This window comes from Budorcas taxicolor, chromosome 1, assembly GCF_023091745.1.
Source record: "Budorcas taxicolor isolate Tak-1 chromosome 1, Takin1.1, whole genome shotgun sequence".
In the NCBI taxonomy this organism is placed as follows: Eukaryota; Metazoa; Chordata; class Mammalia; order Artiodactyla; family Bovidae; genus Budorcas; species Budorcas taxicolor.
In genome coordinates this window covers 196955041-196977300 of record NC_068910.1, presented here as the reverse complement: position 1 = coordinate 196977300, position 22260 = coordinate 196955041, and the positions used below count along the sequence as shown (strand labels likewise).

General features: G+C 40.9%; 1 protein-coding gene across 1 annotated transcript in view; it reads left to right on the top strand.

The window, feature by feature from the left end:
- PCCB (propionyl-CoA carboxylase subunit beta) overlaps positions 1-22260 on the top strand; it is a 98777-nt gene that overhangs the window by 43059 nt on the left and 33458 nt on the right. Inside the window, exons 7-10 of the mRNA XM_052638914.1 lie at positions 795-903; positions 3241-3361; positions 4933-5014; positions 21757-21880. Of these exons, the coding sequence (XP_052494874.1) occupies positions 795-903; positions 3241-3361; positions 4933-5014; positions 21757-21880 (436 nt within the window). The remainder of the gene's footprint in view (positions 1-794; positions 904-3240; positions 3362-4932; positions 5015-21756; positions 21881-22260) is intronic.

Sequence of the window (22260 nt, the reverse complement as noted above, 5' to 3'; positions counted from 1 at the left end):
ATTGTAGTAAGATATTTATTGCAAGACTGCTTGCTATAGCAAAACTCTGGAAAAGACCATCAGTAGGTGACATCAGTAAATATGTGATACATATTTTACTATCCTGATGTGGAGTGATCATCAGGAAGTTCCAGAACAATGTGTGGTGCACTGTGCCGGAGAGAAAATAAGAAGGAAAAAATATATAGATGCTCCCATATGCATGGATGTCAGAGAAACTGACAGCGGTTGTTTGGGGGATGGAAATTGGAGGCCTGGAAATAAGGGCTGGCATGTAGACTTACATTCCACTGTATCCCCTATTCTGGTTAAATATTTTATAATATGTCTTTATTATCTTTAAGTTAGAAACTAGAAATCAAAGCATATCAGTCTCTCAGAACACCAAACATTGATTATTATCATTATCTCCAGATGGCTTCACTTAAAGTGACTGGTTCATTTTAGGCAAGCTGCAGACCAGTGCCTTTCTTCATCTATAAATAAGGTGATAATAGTACCTAGGCTTTAATGACACAGTCTCCTGAAGTGCTTAGAAAAGTCCTTAGTGCATAGCAAGGTCTGCATCAGGCCACCTGTTAGGGTGTGGCCCTACAGATGAATGACCCTGAGATGTTAGCTACACTGCAGGTCATTTTGCTGAGAGAGAACCAGGCCACGAAGATTTTTTGATGGCAAGGCAGGGAAAACATGGGTCTTTACTTTAGGCATCTGTGAGCTGTATCCTAACCTGGCTCTGCCACCATGTCACCACCTTCTCTGAGACTGAACTTTCTGGAATTTTCTGGTTTCAGGACACCTCCTATTTATTCATCACTGGCCCTGACGTTGTGAAGTCTGTCACCAATGAGGACGTTACTCAGGAGGAACTCGGGGGCGCCAGGACCCACACCACCATGTCAGGTGAGGGGCCTTGAGGCTTACCTCATTGTTGTCAGACATGGAGAGGAGGCGTTGCTACAGCTGACAGTCTGGTACAAATGTCGCTTCATCGACAGAGCTTATTTGAATAGACTGTAGTGTGATGTATTATCTACCGATAGTAATAAATGTGGATTTATAGCTCAAACTTGCTAACTAATGGGGGTACTTCTAATGCTTTTGTAGTCTTTGAAAATGTTGAACTAACTAGAATGATGGCTGTAAGAACTGTGATTCATGTGAGTATAGTTGAACTTAAAATTGCATTTTGATGTGACTTTTTAAAAAGAAAATAATTATTTGGCTGTGCTGAGTCTTAGTTGAGGCAAGCAAGATCTTTAGTTGTGGCGTGTGGGATCTAGTTCCCTGATCAGGGATTGAACCCAGGCCTTCTGCATTGGGAGTGGGGAGTCTTAGCCCCCGGACCACACCAGGGAAGTCCCTTGGTGTGGGGCTTCTTTTACTCCAAAGTTGGGTTATGTTTTAAGAGTCAGTGGCATCTTACTGGTCACCATTGGCCACTGAGCACATGGTCAAGACCTGTGTGCTCACGAGCTGGGTCATAGCTTTTCACCTCCCCAAGGTTAAGTGTCACATATGGAAGATTATCCTTTGCTTTCACCGTTGAAAGATGCTGTTTATACACAGAGGCATGTAATTGGGAGCAGAGCAGGAATCTGGTATTAGAGAAGACAGTTGTTGAAATAATGATTGGAATTCCATAATTCCTTGGCAAAAGACCTCAAGTTGTGAAAGTATTGCGTACCACACAGCAAGCAGTGTAACTGAAGATGGGAGAAATTGCCTCTTTGAGAGATTTCAGAGCATGGGGAGGCTGGTGGATGATCTCTGCGCCTCGCTATATTGTGCTTAAGGCATTGGATCATTGTTTGATTGCAGCATTTCTTTCTTAGTGTACATATAGTCGAGGTATGTCTTAATGTCCGTGAGGTCTTAACATTTGATGAAATTTGCTTAAAAAATAAAAGTCAGATCTCTTGATTCCCCCCACCCACAAAGTTGTTCCTCCCCTATCTTGAGTGGGGGTCACCTTGACACACCCCTTTCTCTCACCTCTCAGGTTCTTTCAGCTCTCTAGCCAGCACTCTTCTCACTGCTGACCCACAGCTTGTCACATTCCTATCTCAGGGCTCAATTGACAGCAGTTTTTTCCTTACTGGAATATAAAATCATGTTGCGACTTTTTTTTCCCCTTTGTTCGCAGTCTTGACTTTATTGTAGATTTATAGATCACAGTGCAGAAGTTCTTAAATTAATACCATGATTGGAAATTAACCATGGTATTTTCAAAAATGTATGTATTTATTTAATTAGAGCATAGTTTTATAATGCGTTCATTCCTGCTGTACAACAGAGTGAGTCTGCTATGTGTATATATACATCCCCTCCGTTTTGGATTTCCTTCCCATTTAAGTCACCACCGAGCACTGAGTAGAGTTCCCTGTGCTATGTAGTAGGTTCTCACTGGTTATCTATTTTATATATAGTAGTGTCTATATGTCAGTTCCAACCTCACAATCCATCCCACCCTAAATAATGTTGAGTCTTGATGGAGTCTTAGATTTGATGAAATATGCAATTTTTTTCCTGACTGCAATAGTATTACATGTTTGTGGTAGACGACTTAGAAACTATAGGAATAAAAATCACTAGGAATTTTATTACCCAAAGATAAACACCATTCACTTTTTGGTTATACCCTGCAGTCTTTTTGTGCAGATGGATGTGAATATACAGCTGCATACTCAAACATACGTGTATAATGTTCCTTTGTGGCCTGTTTTTTCATTTGACAGCTTAATGTAATGAATGTTTGTGACATTATATTTTCTTCTATAACATAATTTTAGCTTTAAAAGCATCATTTGGTATCCTGAATCTTAGGCTCTTGAGCTGTGTCTGATGCACTCAGCTCTGTAGTCTTAGAGTAAGACCCAAAAGATGCTCTTTATGTACACATATGTATATTTATTTTTTAGTAATAGCTTTATTGAGATATAATTCACATAGTGGGCTGCGTTTGGGAGAGGGGCCAGGGGAAACTCCAGTGACTAGGTGATATTAGGGCAAAAACTTGTATAATGAGTGACCCCTGTAGGGGTGTAGATTTGGAGCAGAAGAAACAGGCTGCATAGACAGAGGATCAGCCTGAAGGTGTGTGGTGGGATGCCGTCCTCAGTGGAGGTGGGCAGCAACAGGGCTGTCAGCCAGCCTGCCCTAGAAGGGGCAGGTGGGCATGAAGCTGCATCTCTGGGCTGACAGATACCCTGGCTCATCATGTCCTCCCTGTCTTCTCAGGCGTGGCCCACAGGGCATTTGAGAATGATGTTGATGCTTTATGTAATCTCCGAGAGTTCTTCAACTACCTACCTCTCAGCAATCAGGACCCAGCTCCTGTCCTTGAGTGCCATGACCCCAGGTGAGTTACAGGTTGGGGTCCTTCTCTGGCCCCCCTGCTCTGGCTAGATCTCCAGGATCTGCCCTGGTGGGCAGCTGGGAGTAGATTGTGGAGTGGAGTCAGGTGTAGGCATGGTGGTGGCATGTCTGGGTACACAAGCCAAGAAAGATATCATTTATTTGTTAAAATTTTTTTCTTTTTAAATTTATTTTTGGCCATGCTGTGTGGCATGCGAGATGTTAGTTCCCCAGCCAGGGATCCAACCTGTCCTCCCTCCAGTGGAATTGTGGTGTCTTAACCACTGGTCTGCCAGTGAAGTCACAGAAGATTTTATTTTTATTTTCCTTTTTCCTCTGTAATACCTGACAAGTAGCTTAGGATTAAAACAAATGGGGCCCCCAAATATTATTTCTGGCAGTCTTAATTTGTTCAGAATTGGGATAGATTTTGTTTGTATTAACATAAAGTAAATCAGTGTGAACTGATACAGACAGCGTGCCCTTTAGGAAATGTGCTTATGCACACTTGCTTGTGGCCAGAAGCTAGAGCAGCCCTGGGGAAGGCCGTGTTGCTGGCCTCCCTGTGAAGACCTTCTTCACTTTCCTTCTTGCTCATTTGGGCCACTGTCTGATGTGGGGGCACTCCACAGAGTGAACCAGACGCCCAGCTGGGGAACCACTGCTCCAGACCTCTGGCGGCTTTCTTCTCCGCTTTGTTTCCTCTGTGATTTTGAAGCGCTCACTTGGCTTACACGACTTCTGCAGAAGGATTTGAAATTGTGTCCCTTGAGAAGCCATTTTCAGACCCTCCCCTGTGGGTGGACCTGGGCTCCCACCTTTTGGGCTGTGTCTGGGCCAGAGTCATGTCCCCAGGACCCCTCCCTGTCTGCCTGCCTTACTCCTCAGGGGACCCAACCAGTGGCCCACTGTGTGTGGTCATGAAAGGGAGAGTGGTCATAAGGCCCAGAGCAATGGGCACAGCCTCCTTTTCTGAGCCTCTGCACTGTTTGGGGGTTCTTGAAAAGTTTAGGACATCTTTGAAGGTGTTATGGACCAAGGGCCTACACATGTCTGAATAGCCTGCTTTGGCCCAGACATGGCTGCTTTCTATTCAGTTCTAGGGAAGCTGTATGTGTCTGAGTAAACAGCTAATGAACAGTAGGGAGGCCTTTGTTACTGAGTGGGGTGATGCCCAAAACCCCAGTGTGGGAATTGTGTTGTTCCCACAAGACAAAATTAGATGGGCGTTGTCTTGTTCACTACATGTCTTTAGTGCTCTGTACAGTCCCTGGAATCTAGGAATTGTTCAGAGGATAAATGAAGGCATCACCACATTCAGGGTAATAAGCTCATTTTCTCCCTCTAAATGAAAATGGGAAGATCTTCTGGGTTAATATCAAACTCAGGTTCATTTTAATGTGATGGTAACATAGGAATGTATCTTTGAGGACTGCTTTGCAAGCCCAGCAGGAACAGAATCAGTCCAGCCCCTAAACTCTTGTCTCCCCCATTTCCCTCTCCTATCCCCCACCACCCGCAGAAGGCACCTGGCTCTTCCATGTTGATTAAATCTACTTCTTTTTCTACCCAAAGTGACCGTCTGGTTCCTGAGCTTGACACAATTGTCCCTTTGGAATCTACCAAAGCCTACAACATGGTGGACATCATACACGCTGTGAGTCCCACACCTGTTTGTCTGTCTGCTGGCTTGGCAGTGTGCATGTCCTTGTGCTTTGGCTCAGTGAGGAAGTGCAGGACCCACACGCCTTCATAGCAGGCACCACAGACAGGCCATGGGGTGGCACAGAACCAGGGCACTGAGGAACATGCTGTGGGAAGAGTCAGCGGCTGTGGCCACCCTACTGGCTCAGATGGACCTGAGGGAGGGGCAGCATTTGGGCCAGCAGAGCCCAGAGGTCCTGAGCTGGCACTCTGTGGCCCATGGAGAAGGGGCCCTGTGTCCAGAGCCTGGAGCTGAGGTGGGTTGACTCTTCACACACTGCTGTTTGGGGTCTCATGCTTAGAGGATGTTTTGTTTCTCTAGAGAAAGGAGAGTTCACGAGGCATCCCGTGCCAGAGTTGAGGGATATGTGTGTAGGTCTGAGGAGCACAGGAGTCCTTTGTACCTTTTTCTTGGTGTAGTGGATTCCTGGCTCATTAAGTGAAGAGGACGGTGTTGGAGTGAACTGGAGGCGCCTGTCCCTGGCCATTGTCTCCCTCCTGCTTCCCTATGTGCTCTCAGCTCTCAGCTCTTCTTGCTTAATTTAGCCCAGGCAGCTCTGTGGGGTCAGCCTCTCCCAAGGCCCTGGCTCCCCCAGGGACCTGTTCCTTCGCCCCTGTGCTGTGGGAAGCCAGCGTGAGTCAGCAGCTGATCCTTGTTGCCGGGATCATTGCCTGCTGAGCACCGTGTGAGCCCCCTTCCTCCAGCATGCCCTTCTCTGACCTTGGCCTTTACTACTCTCTGCACCTCACAGTTGTCCTGTCCGTCTCTCACTGTCTCTGTCCCTTTCTTCTGGAGCCCTCCATGCCTTCTGGACACTTCCTTCCTGGCCCAGCTTGGACTCTGCCATTGTGCCAGATATTAGTAGCCAGGCCCTGTTCTTAGTGACACTGTGACGGACAAAACCCTACCTTGGCGACCTCACCTCTGGGTAAGAGATTCAGAGAGTGAAAGCATACCCAGCATGGGTAATTTTAGGTCCAAAATTACAGTGAATAAGGTAAAATGGGTCTTTGTTGTCAGTGCCCCAATTCTCTTTTGATCCTATGGAGCACCATCCCTGGTTCAAGGCTGCAGTCATCTGCCCATCCACCCGTGTTGCTAGCCTGCTGGGGGGAAGCCCTGGAGCCTTGCTCCAGCCTGAGCTGGGCCCTCGGTGTGCCTCTCTGGCCCCTGGCTTGAATATGTGTTGTGAACCTCCCCTCAGCCCCTGGTCTTATCTTCTTCACTCTTCCTAATCCAAACCCTAACTTCCTTGTCTACTCTGCACTCAAATCACATGACATTGGCATTTCCTTTATGGAGAAAATTAAGAGCATCAGTTTCCTCAAGCCCCCCATAGGTGCCATTTCTCCCCCCACCATCCCCCTCCCAACCCCCCACATTGTATCTCCCCAGGCTCAGGGAATGAGGTGCCTTCACCGGGGCTCCTTGCTCTATCCCTGTCTATCTGGCCTCTTGCTTTCTTTCCTGGTTTAACTTTTCCCTCTCACAACTCCTTCCTCTGGGCAATCAATGTGTTTGAACATGTATGGACTTCTCATCTGCTAAAACATGCCCCTCTTTACCTGTTTTTCTGCTTAACTGCTGTCCATAGTCTTTTCTCCCTTTTTCCTCCATCTCCTCATGTCTCTTCTTCCTTTATTCCTCTCTGGAACCTGGCTTCTGGTTTTGTCCCTCTGTTGAATGACAGCCCTCCTGATGACTTCTCCAGTTGCTAACTCCAGGGGACCAAGAGCATTAAATAGGTATAGTTACAGAGGTAACCATTATTATTATTATTATTATTTTTAACAATTACAAGTCTTCCTAAAAACAAAGCAAAATTATGTAGAGCAGCTCAAATGCATCACATAGAGAAACAGAGAAGCCTCCCTGGTGTTCTCTTCCAGGCACTGTTTCCCGCTAAACCTTTAAGGGAAACCACCATCCTGACTTAATAGCACAGTTTAGTTTTTCTTGGTTTTGTATATTATAGGAATGGAGTCACATAGTGTGTGGTCTTACCTGTCTGGCTGCTTTGCTTCAACTTGACAATTGAAATTCGTCTGCATTGTTGCATTGTGTATTGTTCCCATGGTTCTTCATCTTTTGTATGAACTGACCACAGTTTATCTACTGTTGATGGGCATTGGATAATTCTGGTTTGAGGCTATTGCAAATAGTTCTGATATGATCATTCTGTTATGTGATTTTGGCAAAAAACAAAACTTTCACATCTCTGAGTCCATACTGAGAGTGGAAGCACCACGTCACAGTCGTGCATCCATGGAGCTTGAGTGGACACTGCCCAAGTGTTCTTCCTCTTAAAAGGACACCAGTCCTTTCAGACTAGGGCCTGAATCTTTATGACCTTGTTTACTTTATCTCCTTAAAGGTCCTGTCTCAAAGTATAATCACACTGAGTGTTAGGTTTCAACATATGAATTTGGAAGGAGGCGGTACACAGTTCAGTTCATAAAGTGCTATAATAAGAATGTGCAAGTTTTCTTTCTTTTTCTATGGACTGAACAACTGGAATAGCATTGGGATTTTCTCCTCTTTAAAAATGTGGGAGAAATTCTTGTAAAATTGTCAGTGCCTAGTGCTTTATTATTATAATTTTTTGATGGAGGAGTGGCTTTTTGATAACATCCTCTGCTCTTTAATAGTAATGTCTCTAAACTTTATCTTTGCTGGGGTAAAGTATATAAATTTTTGGTAAAGTATATAAATTTTTTTCGGTGACTCACCTATTTTGTCCAGATTTTTAATTTTACCTGCATAGGGTTATGTAGGGTTATATAGTTTCAGATCAGCAAAATCTGTTTCAGTGGTTTTCTCTTCTGACATTTTGTATTCTGTATTTTCTTGATAGTTACCTAGAAGTTGAAATATTTCACTGACGTATTTTGAAGGGTCAACTTTCAGAGTCTTTTCTTTTTTAAGGCTATTTTTTGCTTTTGTATTAACTCCTTTTCTCCTTTCATTTAATCATTTTTTTCCCCTTCTCAGATTTTTGAACTGGAAGTTTAATATATTTTCTTTAATTTTGATATAGCCACATCCAACTGCAGGGGAGGTTAGGAAATAGGGCCATTTGGCCATCGTTTCTGTTACAGTGGTAGAAATGGAAGCTGGATTTTTGGTGGATACTTAGGAGGCTACACTCTCTTAATACTTTCAAAATAAAAGTAAATAATATGTACAAAGGAGAAAATATAGTATAGAAACATGTAAGGGGAAATGCAAAACATTTCTCTCCTTATCAGTCTTTCTCAGAGGTGACTACTATTAAGTTTCTTGTGTATCTTTTCAGAAAACAAATTATATGTCAAATATGGGTCAGTATATTTACTTTTAACTGAAAAAAATTATTATAGACACTTGCACACCTTGCTGTTTTTCACTTTCTTTCCCAATCATGACATAGAAATTTACCTTATTCATTGTGATGGCTGTATATTATTCCATTGTATGGATGGAACATTATTTAAGCATCACTGTACTGATGGACAGTTTAATCTTTTATAGTTTTTGCTTTTACAGTAGTGATGCAGAAAACATCTCTGTGTATCAGTATGTTTTTGTGACTGTATCCATTGGATCAGAATGGATATTTGGCCAGTAATGGAATTTGGCCAGAGAACAAAAGTCTTAAAATTTTTTTTTTCCTTTTTTTTTTTTTTTAAGAAAAAAGGGCAGGAGAGAAGGTGGTATTTCTGGGTAGTTATGGTCTTCTAAATCCAAAACTGTACACATCCTTGAAAAACTGTATGTAGGTCAATAAGAAGAAAAAAAAAAACCCTACCAATTCCATGCATTTATTGTAACTGGAAGACAGGAAACCATAAATTTAATATAAAAATGAGTGGAACAATAAATACCACTTTCTAGTTGGACTATTTCTTGAGTTTTGGCTATAAGTCTCTGTGGAGAGCGAGAAGAAGTGTCAAGATGTTGCTCAGAAGGAGAAAGGAATTCAGAAGAAACCACTCAGAAAGTTCACTGTAAGAGTGAAAATATTGGAAAAGAGTCCTATTAGTTTAGAAGAGTTACTTCAGAGGGGAGATTTAAACATGCATAAGAATCAAGAAGGCAGTCATGGAAGGGTATTCCTTCTTGGGAAGAAAAGATTTAAAGGAAGAGAGAGGCACCTTTCAGTTCAGTTCAGTCGCTCAGTTGTGTCTGACTCTTTGTGACCCCACGAACCGCAGCACACCAGGCCTCCTTTAGTCGGTGATGCCATCCAACCATCTCATCCTCTGTTGTCCCCTTCTCCTCCTCCCTCAATCTTTCCCAGCATCAGGGTCTTTTCAAATGAGTCAGCTCTTTGCATCAGGTGGCCAAAGTATTGGAGTTTCAGCTTTAATATCAGTCTTTCCAGTGAACACCCAGGACTGATCTCCTTTAGAATGGATTAGTTGGATCTCCTTGCAGTCCAAGGGACTCTCAAGAGTCTTCTCCAGCATCACAGTTCAAAAGCATCAATGCTTCGGCACTCAGCTTTCTTCATAGTCCAGCTCTCACATCCATATATTACTACTGGAAAAACTGTAGCCTTGACTAGACGGATCTTTGTTGACAAAGTAATGTCTCTGCTTTTTAATATGCTATCTAGGTTGGTCATAACTTTCCTTCCGAGGAGTAAGCATCTTTTAATTTCACGGCTGCAATCACCATCTGCAGTGATTTTGGAGCCCCCCAAAATAAAGTCAGCCACTGTTTCCACTGTTTCTCTATCTATTTGCCATGAAGTGATGGGACTGGATGCCATGATCTTCGTTTTCTGAATGTTGAGCTTTAAGCCAACTTTTTCACTCTCCTCTTTCACTTTCATCAAGAAGCTCTTTAGGTCTTCTTCACTTTCTGCCATAAGGGTGGTGTCATCTGCATATCTGAGGTTATTGAGGCACCTTTGGAAATTATGAAATGAGGGAACAATGAAGAAAGAGATAAATTTATGTGTTTGCAAGATAAAAAAAATTTGAAGGTCGTAATACCCCTTTCCCTACCACTCTAATATCCAGACACCCATTAACTAAATGGCACTTTGTTATACTGACAGAAGAGGGTGCTCTTGAACTGGGAATCTTGTTCACCATCCAAACTGCCAACCTTGTTCATTCAGATACAAGTAGTTTATCTATATAAAGCTACTAAAATTAGAAAACCAAAAATGAGAATGAAAGACTTCAATTGACAAAACTCCTTTCAGAGTAAGAGTTCATTCAGCAGTTGATCACCCTGCAGTTGTGTTCAATAGCCTCAAATCATTTGAATTGTGAAAAATTCAGAAACAAATAACAGAATAGACATAAAACAGGAAGAAGTAAAAATTAGTGGTGACTGAATTAAAATGTGGGGAACAAAAGCACATATCAGAAATGAAGACAATTATAAAGTGCTCTAGGGAGAAAATTTGAATGAAATTTAATAGGGAATGTTGAAGAAAGGGGGAAGACAACCAAGAATATAAAGAAAAAGGTAGAAAAAAATCAGAAAACAAGTGATTAAAGTGGCAAAGAAGACTGAACATATATATAACTGGAGTGTCTAATGAAGGACAAACAGGAATAGAATTGATGTGTAAAACTGTAATCCAAGAAAGCATTCCAGAAAGAAGACCCAGAGCTACACTCCCACTGAGTATATGGGAAAATTAACCAAGACTGATGAAACTCTAGTTAATATCCACATATAACCATTAGATTAAAAAAATCCTCAGATCAGTCATGACTGAGCACATAATGCATGTACAAACAGGACTTTGAGGCAAAAAGATGAAAACTTACAAGGTTGGGAGGACTAGAGTAGCAGCAGGTTTCTCAAAAGCAACAACAAAGTAAGGCAACAATAGAAAAGCACTTCTGGAGACTCCAGGAAAGAGTATGGGACTCAGGATTTTATGTCTGGCCGAGCTGATGTTCATGTATGAAGACTAAAGAAAACTAGTTTTAAATAGGTAAAACTGAGGGAATTCTGTGTTCCCAGGTGTTTCTTGAAGCTACCAGAGGATGAGATTCATCCAACCAAGAGATAACTGGAGAAATTTTGGCAAAGGGATTGATGGTACTTATTTAATTATAAGGCTAAAACTGGGTTGGGAATGAGTGTTTCAATTGGAGAAAAAAATGCCACTGAAAGATGAAAGAGAAGGATGAGGGAAAGAGTATAACAATAAGTTCACTGATAGCTGTGGCTCAACAGATTTTAAAAGTAGACAGCTCAGTTAATAAAGATATTAAATGGGGAAACAGACTAAGGGCATTAAAAAGGTATAATTGCAGTGGCAACCACTAGATAAAAAATATACATCTTTTTAGATGACAACATAAAGCATATCAGTTAGAACAGCAAATACAACATTATAAGAATAAAAATCTGAAATACCAATAAATATGAATGGCTTAACTTATTAAATTGATCTCATTTATTAAACGAAAAAGATGTTCAATACACCTCATAAAGAAAAACCATCTTAATGTGATGTACAGGAGACAAAGTGATTCTGAAAAGTTAAACATAAGGGATGGGCAAAGGTATGTCAGGAGAACAGAAATAGCAAGTATGTGTGGGCCTAATATTGGATGATGTAAAATTCAAATATTTACTGTGACAAGGAAAGACATTGTCACATAGAAAGATCTATGCCCTAAATGATACAACTGCCATCTTTGAAAAAGAAAAGCTATAGGATATTCAAGTAGACATAGATAGAAACAACTAAACACACCTTAATTAGTACAATGTACATGAAATGGACAAAAAAATTAATATATGAAAGATCTCAGTAACATCATAGATAGATGATGTTACTTCACTTTGAAGTGAAGTGAGGTTGCTCAGTCGTGGCTGACTCTTTGCGACCCTGTGGACTGTAGCCTACCAGGCTTCTCCATCCATGGGATTCTCCAGGTAAGAGTACTGGAGTGGGTTACCATTTCCTTCTCCAGGGGATCTTCCTGACCCAGGGATCGAACCCGGGTCTCCTGCATTGGAAGCAGATGCTTTAACCTCTGAGCCACCAGGTAAGCCCCATTTCAGACTTTACAGCCTGGTAAAAGGCAATGAGAAGGCAGTGGCAACCCACTCCAGTACTCTTGCCTGGAAAATCCCATGGACAGAGCCTGGTAGGCTGCAGTCCATGGGGTCGCTGAGAGTTGGACACGACTGAGCAACTTCACTTTCACTTTTCACGTTCATGCATTGGAGAAGGAAATGGCAACCCACTCCAGTGTTCTTGCCTGGAGAATCCCAGGGACGGGGGAGCCTGATGGGCTGCCATCTATGGGGTTGCACAGAGTCAGACACGACTAAAGCGACTTAGCAGCAGCAGCAGCAAAAGGCAATGAATCTTATTCTCAAGTGCACATGGAACATTTACAAGAGTTGATCACATATTTGGTCAGAAAGAAAGCATCCTAGCAGCCCATAAAGCAAAAATATTATAAATAACACTGATCAAAACTAGAAATTTATAGCTACAACAATACTCATTTGGAAATAAATTTTCTGTTAAACAATTCTTGCATAAAAGGAGAAAATACAAGCCAAAATGACAGAATTATAAGGTGGTGCTAGTGATGAAGAACGCACCTGCAAGTTCAGGTAGATGTAAAAGATGTGGGTTTGAGCCCTGGGTCAGGAAGATCCCTTGGAGGAGGGCATGGCAACCCACTCCAGTGTTCTTCCCTGGAGAACTCCATGGACAGAGGAGTCTGGTGGGCTATAGTCCACATGGTCTCAAAGAGTTGGACATGACTGAAGCAACTTAACTTGCACACATGACAGAATTAGAATCAAGATAATAAAAACACTTCATATCAATATCTACAGAATACTCTCTGTGAGAGGAGGAAAATTTATAGCTTTCAATGCTTAGTAAAAAATGAAAGAAGGAAAAGAAACTAAATTCTGTACTCAGAAAGTTGGGGAAAAATAAAATTTTCTAAAGAATTATAAGACTTTAATAATAAAGAAATTTTATGATTTTGGATATAGAAAAACAACTGTAGCTAATGGAATAGAATAACTACTAGACAAGTTAAAAAGACAAGTAAAAAGTACAAAGGTAGAAATATAGATCAATGAAACAAAATAGAAAGCCCAGGGATAAATCCACGCACCTATGGATACCTTATCTTTGACAAAGGAGGCAAGAATATACAATGGAGAAAAGACAGTCCTTTAACAAGTGGTTCTGGGAAAACTGGTCAACCACTTGTAAAAGAATGAAACTAGAACACTTTCTAACACCATACACAAAATTAAACTCAAAATGGATTAAAGATCTAAATGTAAGACCAGAAACTATAAAGCTCCTAGAGGAAAACATAGGCAAAACACTCACATAAATCATAGCAGGATCCTCTATGACCCACCTCCCAGAGTACTGGAAATAAGAGCAAAAATAAACAGATGGGATCTAATTAAGCTTAAAGGCTTTTACACAACAAAGGAAGCTATAAGCAAGTTGAAAAGACAGCCTTCACAATGGGGAAAATAATAGCAAACGAAACAACTGACAAAGAATTAATCTCAAAAAATATACAAGCTGCTCATGCAGCTCAATTCCAAATAAATGACCCAATCAAAAAATGGGCCAAAGAGCTAAACAGACATTTCTCCAGAGAAGACGTACAGATGGCTAACAAACACATGAAAAGATGCTCAGCATCTCTCATTATCAGAGAAATGCAGATCAAAACCACAGTGAGGTACCATCTCATGCTGGTCAGAATGGCTGCAATCATAAAGTCTACAAACAATAAATGCTGGAGAGAGTGCAGAGAAAAGGGAACCCTCTTACACCGTTGGTGGGAATGCAAACTAGTACAGCCACTATGGAGAAGAGTATGGCGATTCCTTAAAAAACTGGAAACAGAACTGCCATACGACCCAGCAATCCCACTGCTGGGCACACATGCTGAGGGAACCAGAATTAAAAGAGACACATGTACCCCAATGTTCATTGCAGCACTGTTTACAATAGCCAGGACAGGGAAACAACCTAAATGTCCATTGGCAGACAAATGGATAAGAAAGCTATGGCACATATACACAATGGAACATTCAGTTCAGTTCAGTTCAGTCGCTCAGTCGTGCCCGACTCTTTGTGACCCCATGAATCACAGCACGCCAGGCCTCCCTGTCTATCACCATCTCCCGGAGTTCACTCAGACTCATGTCCATCGAGTCTGTGATGCCATCCAGCCATCTCATCCTCTGTCGTCCCATTCTCCTCTTGCCCCCAATCCCCCCCAACATCAGAGTCTTTTCCAATGAGTCAACTCTTCACATGAGGTGGCCAAAGTACTGGAGTTTCAGCTTTAGCATCATTCCTTCCAAAGAAATCCCAGGGCTGATCTCCTTCAGAATGGACTGGTTGGATCTCCTTGCAGTCCAAGGGACTCTCAAGAGTCTTCTCCAGTACTACAGTTCAAAAGCATCAGTTCTTCAGCGTTCAGCCTTCTTCACAGTCCAACTCTCACATCCATATATGACTACTGGAAAAACCATAGCCTTGACTAGACGGACTTTAGTCGGCAAAGTAATGTCTCTGCTTTTGAATATGCTATCTAGGTTGGTCATAACTTTTCTTCCATTACTCAGCCATTAAAAAGAATGCATTTGAATCAGTTCTAATGAGGTGGATGAAACTGGAGCCAATTATACAGAGTGAAGTAAGTCAGAAAGAAAAACACCAATACAGTATATTAATGTATACATGTGGAATTTAGAAAGATGGTAACAATAACCCTATATGCGAGACAGCAAAAGAGACACAGATGTAAAGAACAGTCTTTTGGACTCTTTTGGGAGAAGGCAAGGGTGGGATGATTTGAGAGAATAGCATTGAAACATTTATATTACCATATGTGAAATAGATCGCCAGTCCAGGTTCGATGCATGAGACAGGGCGCTCAGGGCTGGTGCACTGGGATGACCCTGAGGGATGGGTGGGGAGGGAGGTGGGAGGGGGGTTCAGGATGGGGGGACACATGTACACCCATGGCTGATTCATGTCAATGTATGGCAGAAACCAGTACAATATTGTAAAGTAATTAGTCTCTAATTAAATAAGTTAATTTTAAAAAACGAAAAAATAAAAAAATGCAAAGGAAATATAAGAAATTTCAAAATCACAAGAGGTGAGATGAACTGGACATTTTATTTGGAAAATACATTTTACCAAAAACTGACCCTCTTAGACGTAGAAAGCCTAAGTAGACCCAATTACATAGTAGTTGTTTCACAAAAATAGCAGCAGGCCTAGATAGTTTCATATGGGAATTCTGTAAAACTTTCAAAGACCAAAGAGTGACAATGCTATATAAATTGTTTCAGAGACTAGACATTAAAGACACACACACACACACACCCTTTACAAATTCTTTTCATGAAGCAAGTATGGCATTGATACTTGAACCTGATGTAGAGTAGAAAAACATTTCAGATTGGCATCACTTACCATCACTTGGCAGGAATACCAAATAAATGTTAATAGATTCCAACACTGTGTTAATATATACCCTAAGGAAGTAGGATTTATTGGAATGCAAGGTTGGTTATATAGAAAATCTATGCTGTACTCTGTTAAAAGATGGAAGAAAGATCATGTAGTTGTTTTCATAGATGCTGAGAAAAGCTTTTAAGAAAGTTCAACACCTAATACACACACGAGACTAGGAACTGATGGATGTTTAACATTATAGACTTTAATATACACTTCTTCAAAACCAAGCATCTTACTTGATATGGAAATACTTACACTAAGATCTGGGATGCTGTCCATCTTCACTATTATTTAACATTGTACTGGAGGTATCAGCCAATGCAGTTTGGCAAGAAAGTCAACTAGAGGCCAAAAGCTTTGGGAAGTTTAACCTATGCTTGTAGAGGAGATAATATGCTAAAGATGCTAGAGAATGTGTGATAAATAGAATAAATAGGGAACAGGATATAAAATTAACCTAGGAATAGTGTTCATATACACAAACAATAACCAATTGTATATGGTAGTGTAAAAACTCCTTTTACATAGCAGTAAAGATAGAACTGGACATGGAACAATGGACTCCTTTTCAAAACTGGAAAAGGTGTAGGTCAAGGCTAAATATTGTGACCCTGCTTATTTAAGTTTTATTCAGAGTACATCCTGCGAAATGCTGGGCTGGATGAATCACAAGCTGGAATCAAGATTGCTGAGAAAAATATCAACAATCTAGATTTGTAGATGATACCACTTTAATGGCAGAAAGAGAAGAGGAACTAAAGAGCCTCTTGATGAATGTGAAAGAGGAGAGTGAAAAAACTGGCTTAAAACTCAACATTTAAAAACCTAAGGTCATGGAATCTGGTCCCATCACTTCATGGCAAATAGATGGTGAAAAAGTGGAAACAGTTGCAGACTTTATTTTCTTGGGCTCCAAAATCAATGTGGACAGTGGCTACAGCTATGAAATTAAAAGACACTCCCTTCTTGGAAGAAAAGCAATGACAAACCTAGGCAGTGTATTAAAAAGCAGAGACATTGCTTTGCCAACAAAGGTCCGTCTAGTCGAAGTTATGGTTTTTCCAGTATTCATGTACGGATATGAGAGTTGGACCTAAAGAAAGTTGAGCACCAAAGAATCAATGCTTTTGAGTTGTCGTGTTGCAGAAGACTCTTGAGAGTCCCTTAGACAGCTGGGAGATCAAGCTAGTCAATCCTAAAGGAAATCAACCTTGAATATTCACTGGAAGGACTGATAGTGAAGCTGAAGCTCTAGTACTTTTGGCTACTTAATGCAAAGAGCAGACTCATTGGAAAAGACCCTGATGCTGGGAAAGATTGAGGGCAGGAGGAGAAGGGAGCCACAGAGGATGAGACGGTTGGATGGCATCACCGACTCAATGGGCATGAGTTTGAGCAAACTCTGGGAGATAGTGAAGGGGAGCCTGGAGGCTGCAGTTCATGAAGTCGCAAAGAGTCGGACATGACTTAGCAACTGAACAGCAACAAAGATAAAATATTTAGTAATAAACTTATAAGGCAAACTTTAAAACTTCTGAAAAACATGAACATAGGCTTAAACAAATGCAGACATCCCTTGTTCCTGGATATTGAGTTAATATAAAAATGTCAAAAGAGAAACTATGGCCATATCCTTTAGTAAAGAAAGTCACTCAGTCGTGTCTGACTCTTTGCAACCCCATGGACTGTAGCCTACTAGGCTCTTCCGTCCGTGGGATTTTCCAGGCAAGAATACTGGAGTGGGTTGCCATTTCCTTCTCCAGGGGATCTTCCTGACCCAGGGACTGAACCCAGGTCTCCTGCATTGTGGCCAGATGCTTTACCATCTGAGCCACCAGGGAAGTCTTATTAAAGCATGCTATAGTTAAAACAGGGTAGTCTTGACACATAAATAATGGAATAGAAGAGAAAAACTAGAAGTTGATTCAAGTACATGTAGAGTTCAGGCATATATGATAAAGCTGTTATGTCAAATTCTCAGGGCAAGATTAGCTTTTCAATGGTCCTAAAGAATTTGCTAGCGATTCAGTGGTTAGGACTCCACTCTGTCACTGCTGAGGGCCTGCATTCAGAAAAAGAAAATGGCCCTCCCTGCAAAATAATGGTGCTGGGTGACTGGATAGCTGGTTGCATGCTCAGTCTCTAAGGTGTATTCTACTCTTTGCAACCCTGTGTACTGTAGCCCACCAAGCTTCTCTGTTCATAGTATTTCCTAGGCAAGAATACTGGAGGGTGTTGCCATTTCCTTCTCCAGGAATTCTTCCTGACCCAGGTATCAAACTTGCATCTCTGCTTTGGCAGGTGGATTCTTTACTGCTGAACCACAAGGCAAGCCCAGATAGCTGGTTAAGAAAATATAAAATTATATTTTTAGTTCATACCATATATAAGAATAAACTACAAATAGATCAGAGAAGTAAATATAACAAGTGAACTAGTAGTACTAAAAGAAATCATGGATCAATTTCTCTAGGAGAAGATAAAGGATTTTGAACTGATTTAAAATGCAGTTTAAGTTAAAAAAAATTGATGAATTTGACTGTGTAAACATTTAAAAATTCGACTCCACATAGTAAAAAGTTTATACAGTTAAAAGACATCCAGGAATGGGACTTCCCTGGTGGTCCAGTGGCAAAGACTCCACACTCCCAATGCAGGGGACCAGAGTTCAATCCCTGGTCAGTGAACTAGATCCCCCATGCGGGAAGTGAAGAGTTTGCGTGCTGAAAGATCCTGCATGCCGCAGCAAAGATCAGAGATCCTGCATGCTGCAGCTAGGAACCAGTGCAGCCACATAAAAACGTGAATATTAAAAAGACAATCAGGGATTCCTTAGTGGTCCATTGATTAGAACTCTGCTTCCACTGCAGAGGGCTGGAGTTCAATCCTTGGTCAGGGAACTGAGATCCCACATGCCCCGAGGTGTGGCACAAAAGGAAAAAAAAAAAAGACAACCAACAACCTGGGAGAAAATACTTGTGACGTACATCACAAATAAAGGACCGATAACTCTAAAATGTAAAGAACTTTTAAAAAAAGAGAACAAAGACTAAAACTGATAAAAAGCAGGAAAAAATCATGAATAGATAGCTCACACAGACACACAAAAGATATGAAATGGACCTTAGACATCTTAGAAAGATGTTCAAGTTTACTCATAATGCTAGAAATGCAACTTAAAATTATACTGAATTGTTTCTCCTTTGTCAGATTGGCCAAAAACTAAAAACTTGGAAATACTTTCTGCGGTAAGTCTGTGGGGAGTAGACACTCTGATATATTGCTGGTAAGGGTTATGGTAATATCTGAGGTTTTGCCCTAGCAGTCCCACCTCTAGGGATTTACCTTGAAGATACACTTCTCACCATACAAAATTATAGATGAACAAGGTTACTACTGTTACATCATTATTTATGATTACAGAATATTCTAAGCAACTTGATTGTCAGTTTCACAATAATGTAAACAACACATAGAAGATTGATTGAATAAACTATGGTACACCCACACAGTGCAGTGCTATGCAGGAGTGAAAAAGAGTGAGGTAGAGCTGGAGAAGGCAATGGCACCCCACTCCAGCACTCTTGCCTGGAAAATCCCATGGATGGGGGAGCCTGATAGGCTGCAGTCCATGGAGTCGCAAAGAGTCAGACACGACTGAGCGACTTCACTTTCACTTTTCACTTTCCTGCATTGGAGAAGGAAGTGGCAACCCACTCCAGTGTTCTTGCCTGGAGAATCCCAGGGACGGCAGAGCCTGGTGGGCTGCCGTCTATAGGGTCGCACAGAATCGGGCACGACTGAAGCGACTTAGCAGCAGCAGCAGAACCCTCTGAACTCATATGGAGTGATTCCCAGGATATATTAATTGAAGAAACCCAGAGTGCAAGAGAGAGTATTTCTCTAAGGTGGAAGGGGAATCAAAATGTTATAAATGTATCTACTCATTTCTGCAATACACACACAAATCATAAATCAGAAAATGATGACATTCATAACATGGTGAGTGGAAAAGATTGGGAATGACATTATTAAACTATGTTAATGTTTACATATTAAAAAATAAAATCAATACTGGTTGGTTAACCTTTGAAATAAAAACAAAAGAACATGACTGTGTTTCAAGTGAATGACTTGAACACAGTATTTTGACTATACCTTTAGTGTAATGACAGAAATAAGGAAATACTGAATTGAAGTTGTATTTTCTGTGTGTCTGTATTTGGCAGTCATATGAATTCTGAAACTATTTCATTTTTATTTGCAAATTGAATAAATGTTTTGAGGTTAATGGAGTTAGATTCCACTGTAGGAGAAAGAGATATGGAAAGGGAAGTACTAGAATGAACCCTGTAGTTGAACTAGAATGACGTTATCAGTGGAACTCCTGACTTTCATATTACTCACAGAAATGTGTATATGAGTGTGTCTATGGACTTCCTATCTCTTTGCTCTGGGATAGCTTCTTGGAAGTAATTATTTACTCCACCTCTCCATCCCAGGGACCTGGGCTTCTTGAACAAATGGCTGTTTATATGTTTGGGGCAGGAAAAAAATATGAGATGAACCTGAAAGTAAGGTAATTCCAGAATGTAGGGTAATGCTCAAAGAACAATGGAGAAACATCAAAAGGGCATAGGATCTATCTTGAATGAGCTCTCACTGTCAAATATGGGAACATTTGAACATAAAGTAATGTTGGTAAAGATTGTAATCCACATGATAAAATATAAATCTGTAAATTCACACTGTGGATTTTCCATTAGTAAATGGGAAAGGCAAAGACATTTCTAACAGTAAAATGCCAATTAATAAGTGGAGAAGGAAAATGGAGTTAGAGAAATCATCTGACAGTTATTGTAGCAGTAATTTGGGTTCCCTGGTGGCTCAGAGGTAAAGGATCTGCTTGCCAGTGCTGGAGATGTGGGTTTAATCTCTGAGTTGGGAAGAGCCCCTGCAGAAGGGAATGGTAACCCACTCCAGCAGTCTCACCTGGGAAATCCTATGGGCAGAAGAGCCTGGCGGGCTGCAGTCCACAGGGTTGCATAGTGTCGGACATGACTGAAGTGCTCGAGCACTCAGCTGTGAATGCTAAGTAAACTTCCCGAGTAAAAACTTGATGAAGAATAGGGTTTTTACATAAGTTCAAAATACTTCCCCACAAAATACTAATTACAAGTGGAAAAATAGTGACTTTACAGGAGAGAAACCTGGCATATCTCACCACTATTAATGGGCAAATTGACTGTGCGTGCCTTTTGATGTGATGCACTTGAGAGGGTCGCTTCTGTGATATTCTGCCAAAAATGCTTAGGCTGAAATTAAACATGAACAAACATGAAACCCAAATAACCAAATAACCGACCTGTAGTCTTCAAAGATGTTATGAACATGAAAGACAAAGATGGAGGGGAAAAATTTAAGGGAGGCTAAAGAGACATTAGCCTTGCTTAATAGCGAAGAGTTGGACGCGACTGACTGACTTCACTTCTTCTTCACTTCAAAGAGACATTACCACTAAAAGTACCAGGTGACCAGACTTTTGTTGCTGTAAGAGATGTTATTGGAATCACTGACAACATGTGAATAAGATTTTATAATAGATGATATCTGTTAATATTAGCATCCTTATTTTGACAATGTCATTGAAGGTACATAGAAGACTGTCCTATTTTTAGGAGATAGACACTTGGGTACTTAGAGGTAAAGAAGCAGCATGTCTGTAATTCTCAAAATTCAGAAAAAAAGATTGCTTGTCTATACATACATAGTAGTAAATACATATACACACTTTTATACTTGAAAGACTAAGAGAAGAGTAAGGTAGATAGGGAGAGGGAATGATAAAGCTTATATGGTAAAATGTTAATAACAGGGAATGTGGGTGAGGAATATTTAAATTTTTTGTACTATTCTGGAAATTGTTATGTAAGTTTGAAATTATTTCAAAATAAGGTAAAAAATGTATTAAATATGCCAAGTTAAATAGAACCTTTAAAAAGAAGGGTGCACTCACTGATTTATCTTCCCCCAGCTGTGCACAAGGAGGAGGTACCACCTTTGCCCATTGTCCTGTTCACAGGGAGAACCTGTCCTAGGAGCAGCTGTCCTGCCTGTAAATCTGCAAATATCTGACTTCCTGTAATGTGGTTATATCTTGTTTATCATTTTGAGCTCAGGAGTGAATTTATCCCTGCAGGTTGTTGATGAGAGAGAATTTTTTGAGATCATGCCCAATTATGCCAAGAACATCATTGTCGGTTTTGCAAGAATGAACGGGAGGACTGTTGGAATTGTTGGCAACCAACCTAAGGTGGCTTCAGGTAGGAGGGAAATGCTCTAGATACAGACCTAAATCGGGGTAGGGGAGCGGATGGGGGCCAGGGCTGCCTGCGCCCACAGTGCCTGTCTTCCTTTTCCTCAGTCAAGGCCTTCTATGGCCAGAAAAACTCAAATAGATGTTGCAAAAGCTCCTTTCTTTCTTAAATTCTCAAAATTAACTTACACATCTGAAAATGCTTCTTTCATGCTTCTCTAGTGTTTTAAATGTTTATGGATTACTTTTTAACTTTTAAGCTCTTTGCTTTTTCAGAGGTCTGCCTTCTGTCCATCTGGTTATGCTATGACTAACCTACTGAACTGTGAGCTCAATGAGGCCAGGGGTGTTGGTGTCTTATTCACAGTCTTATTGCTAGTGCCTTCA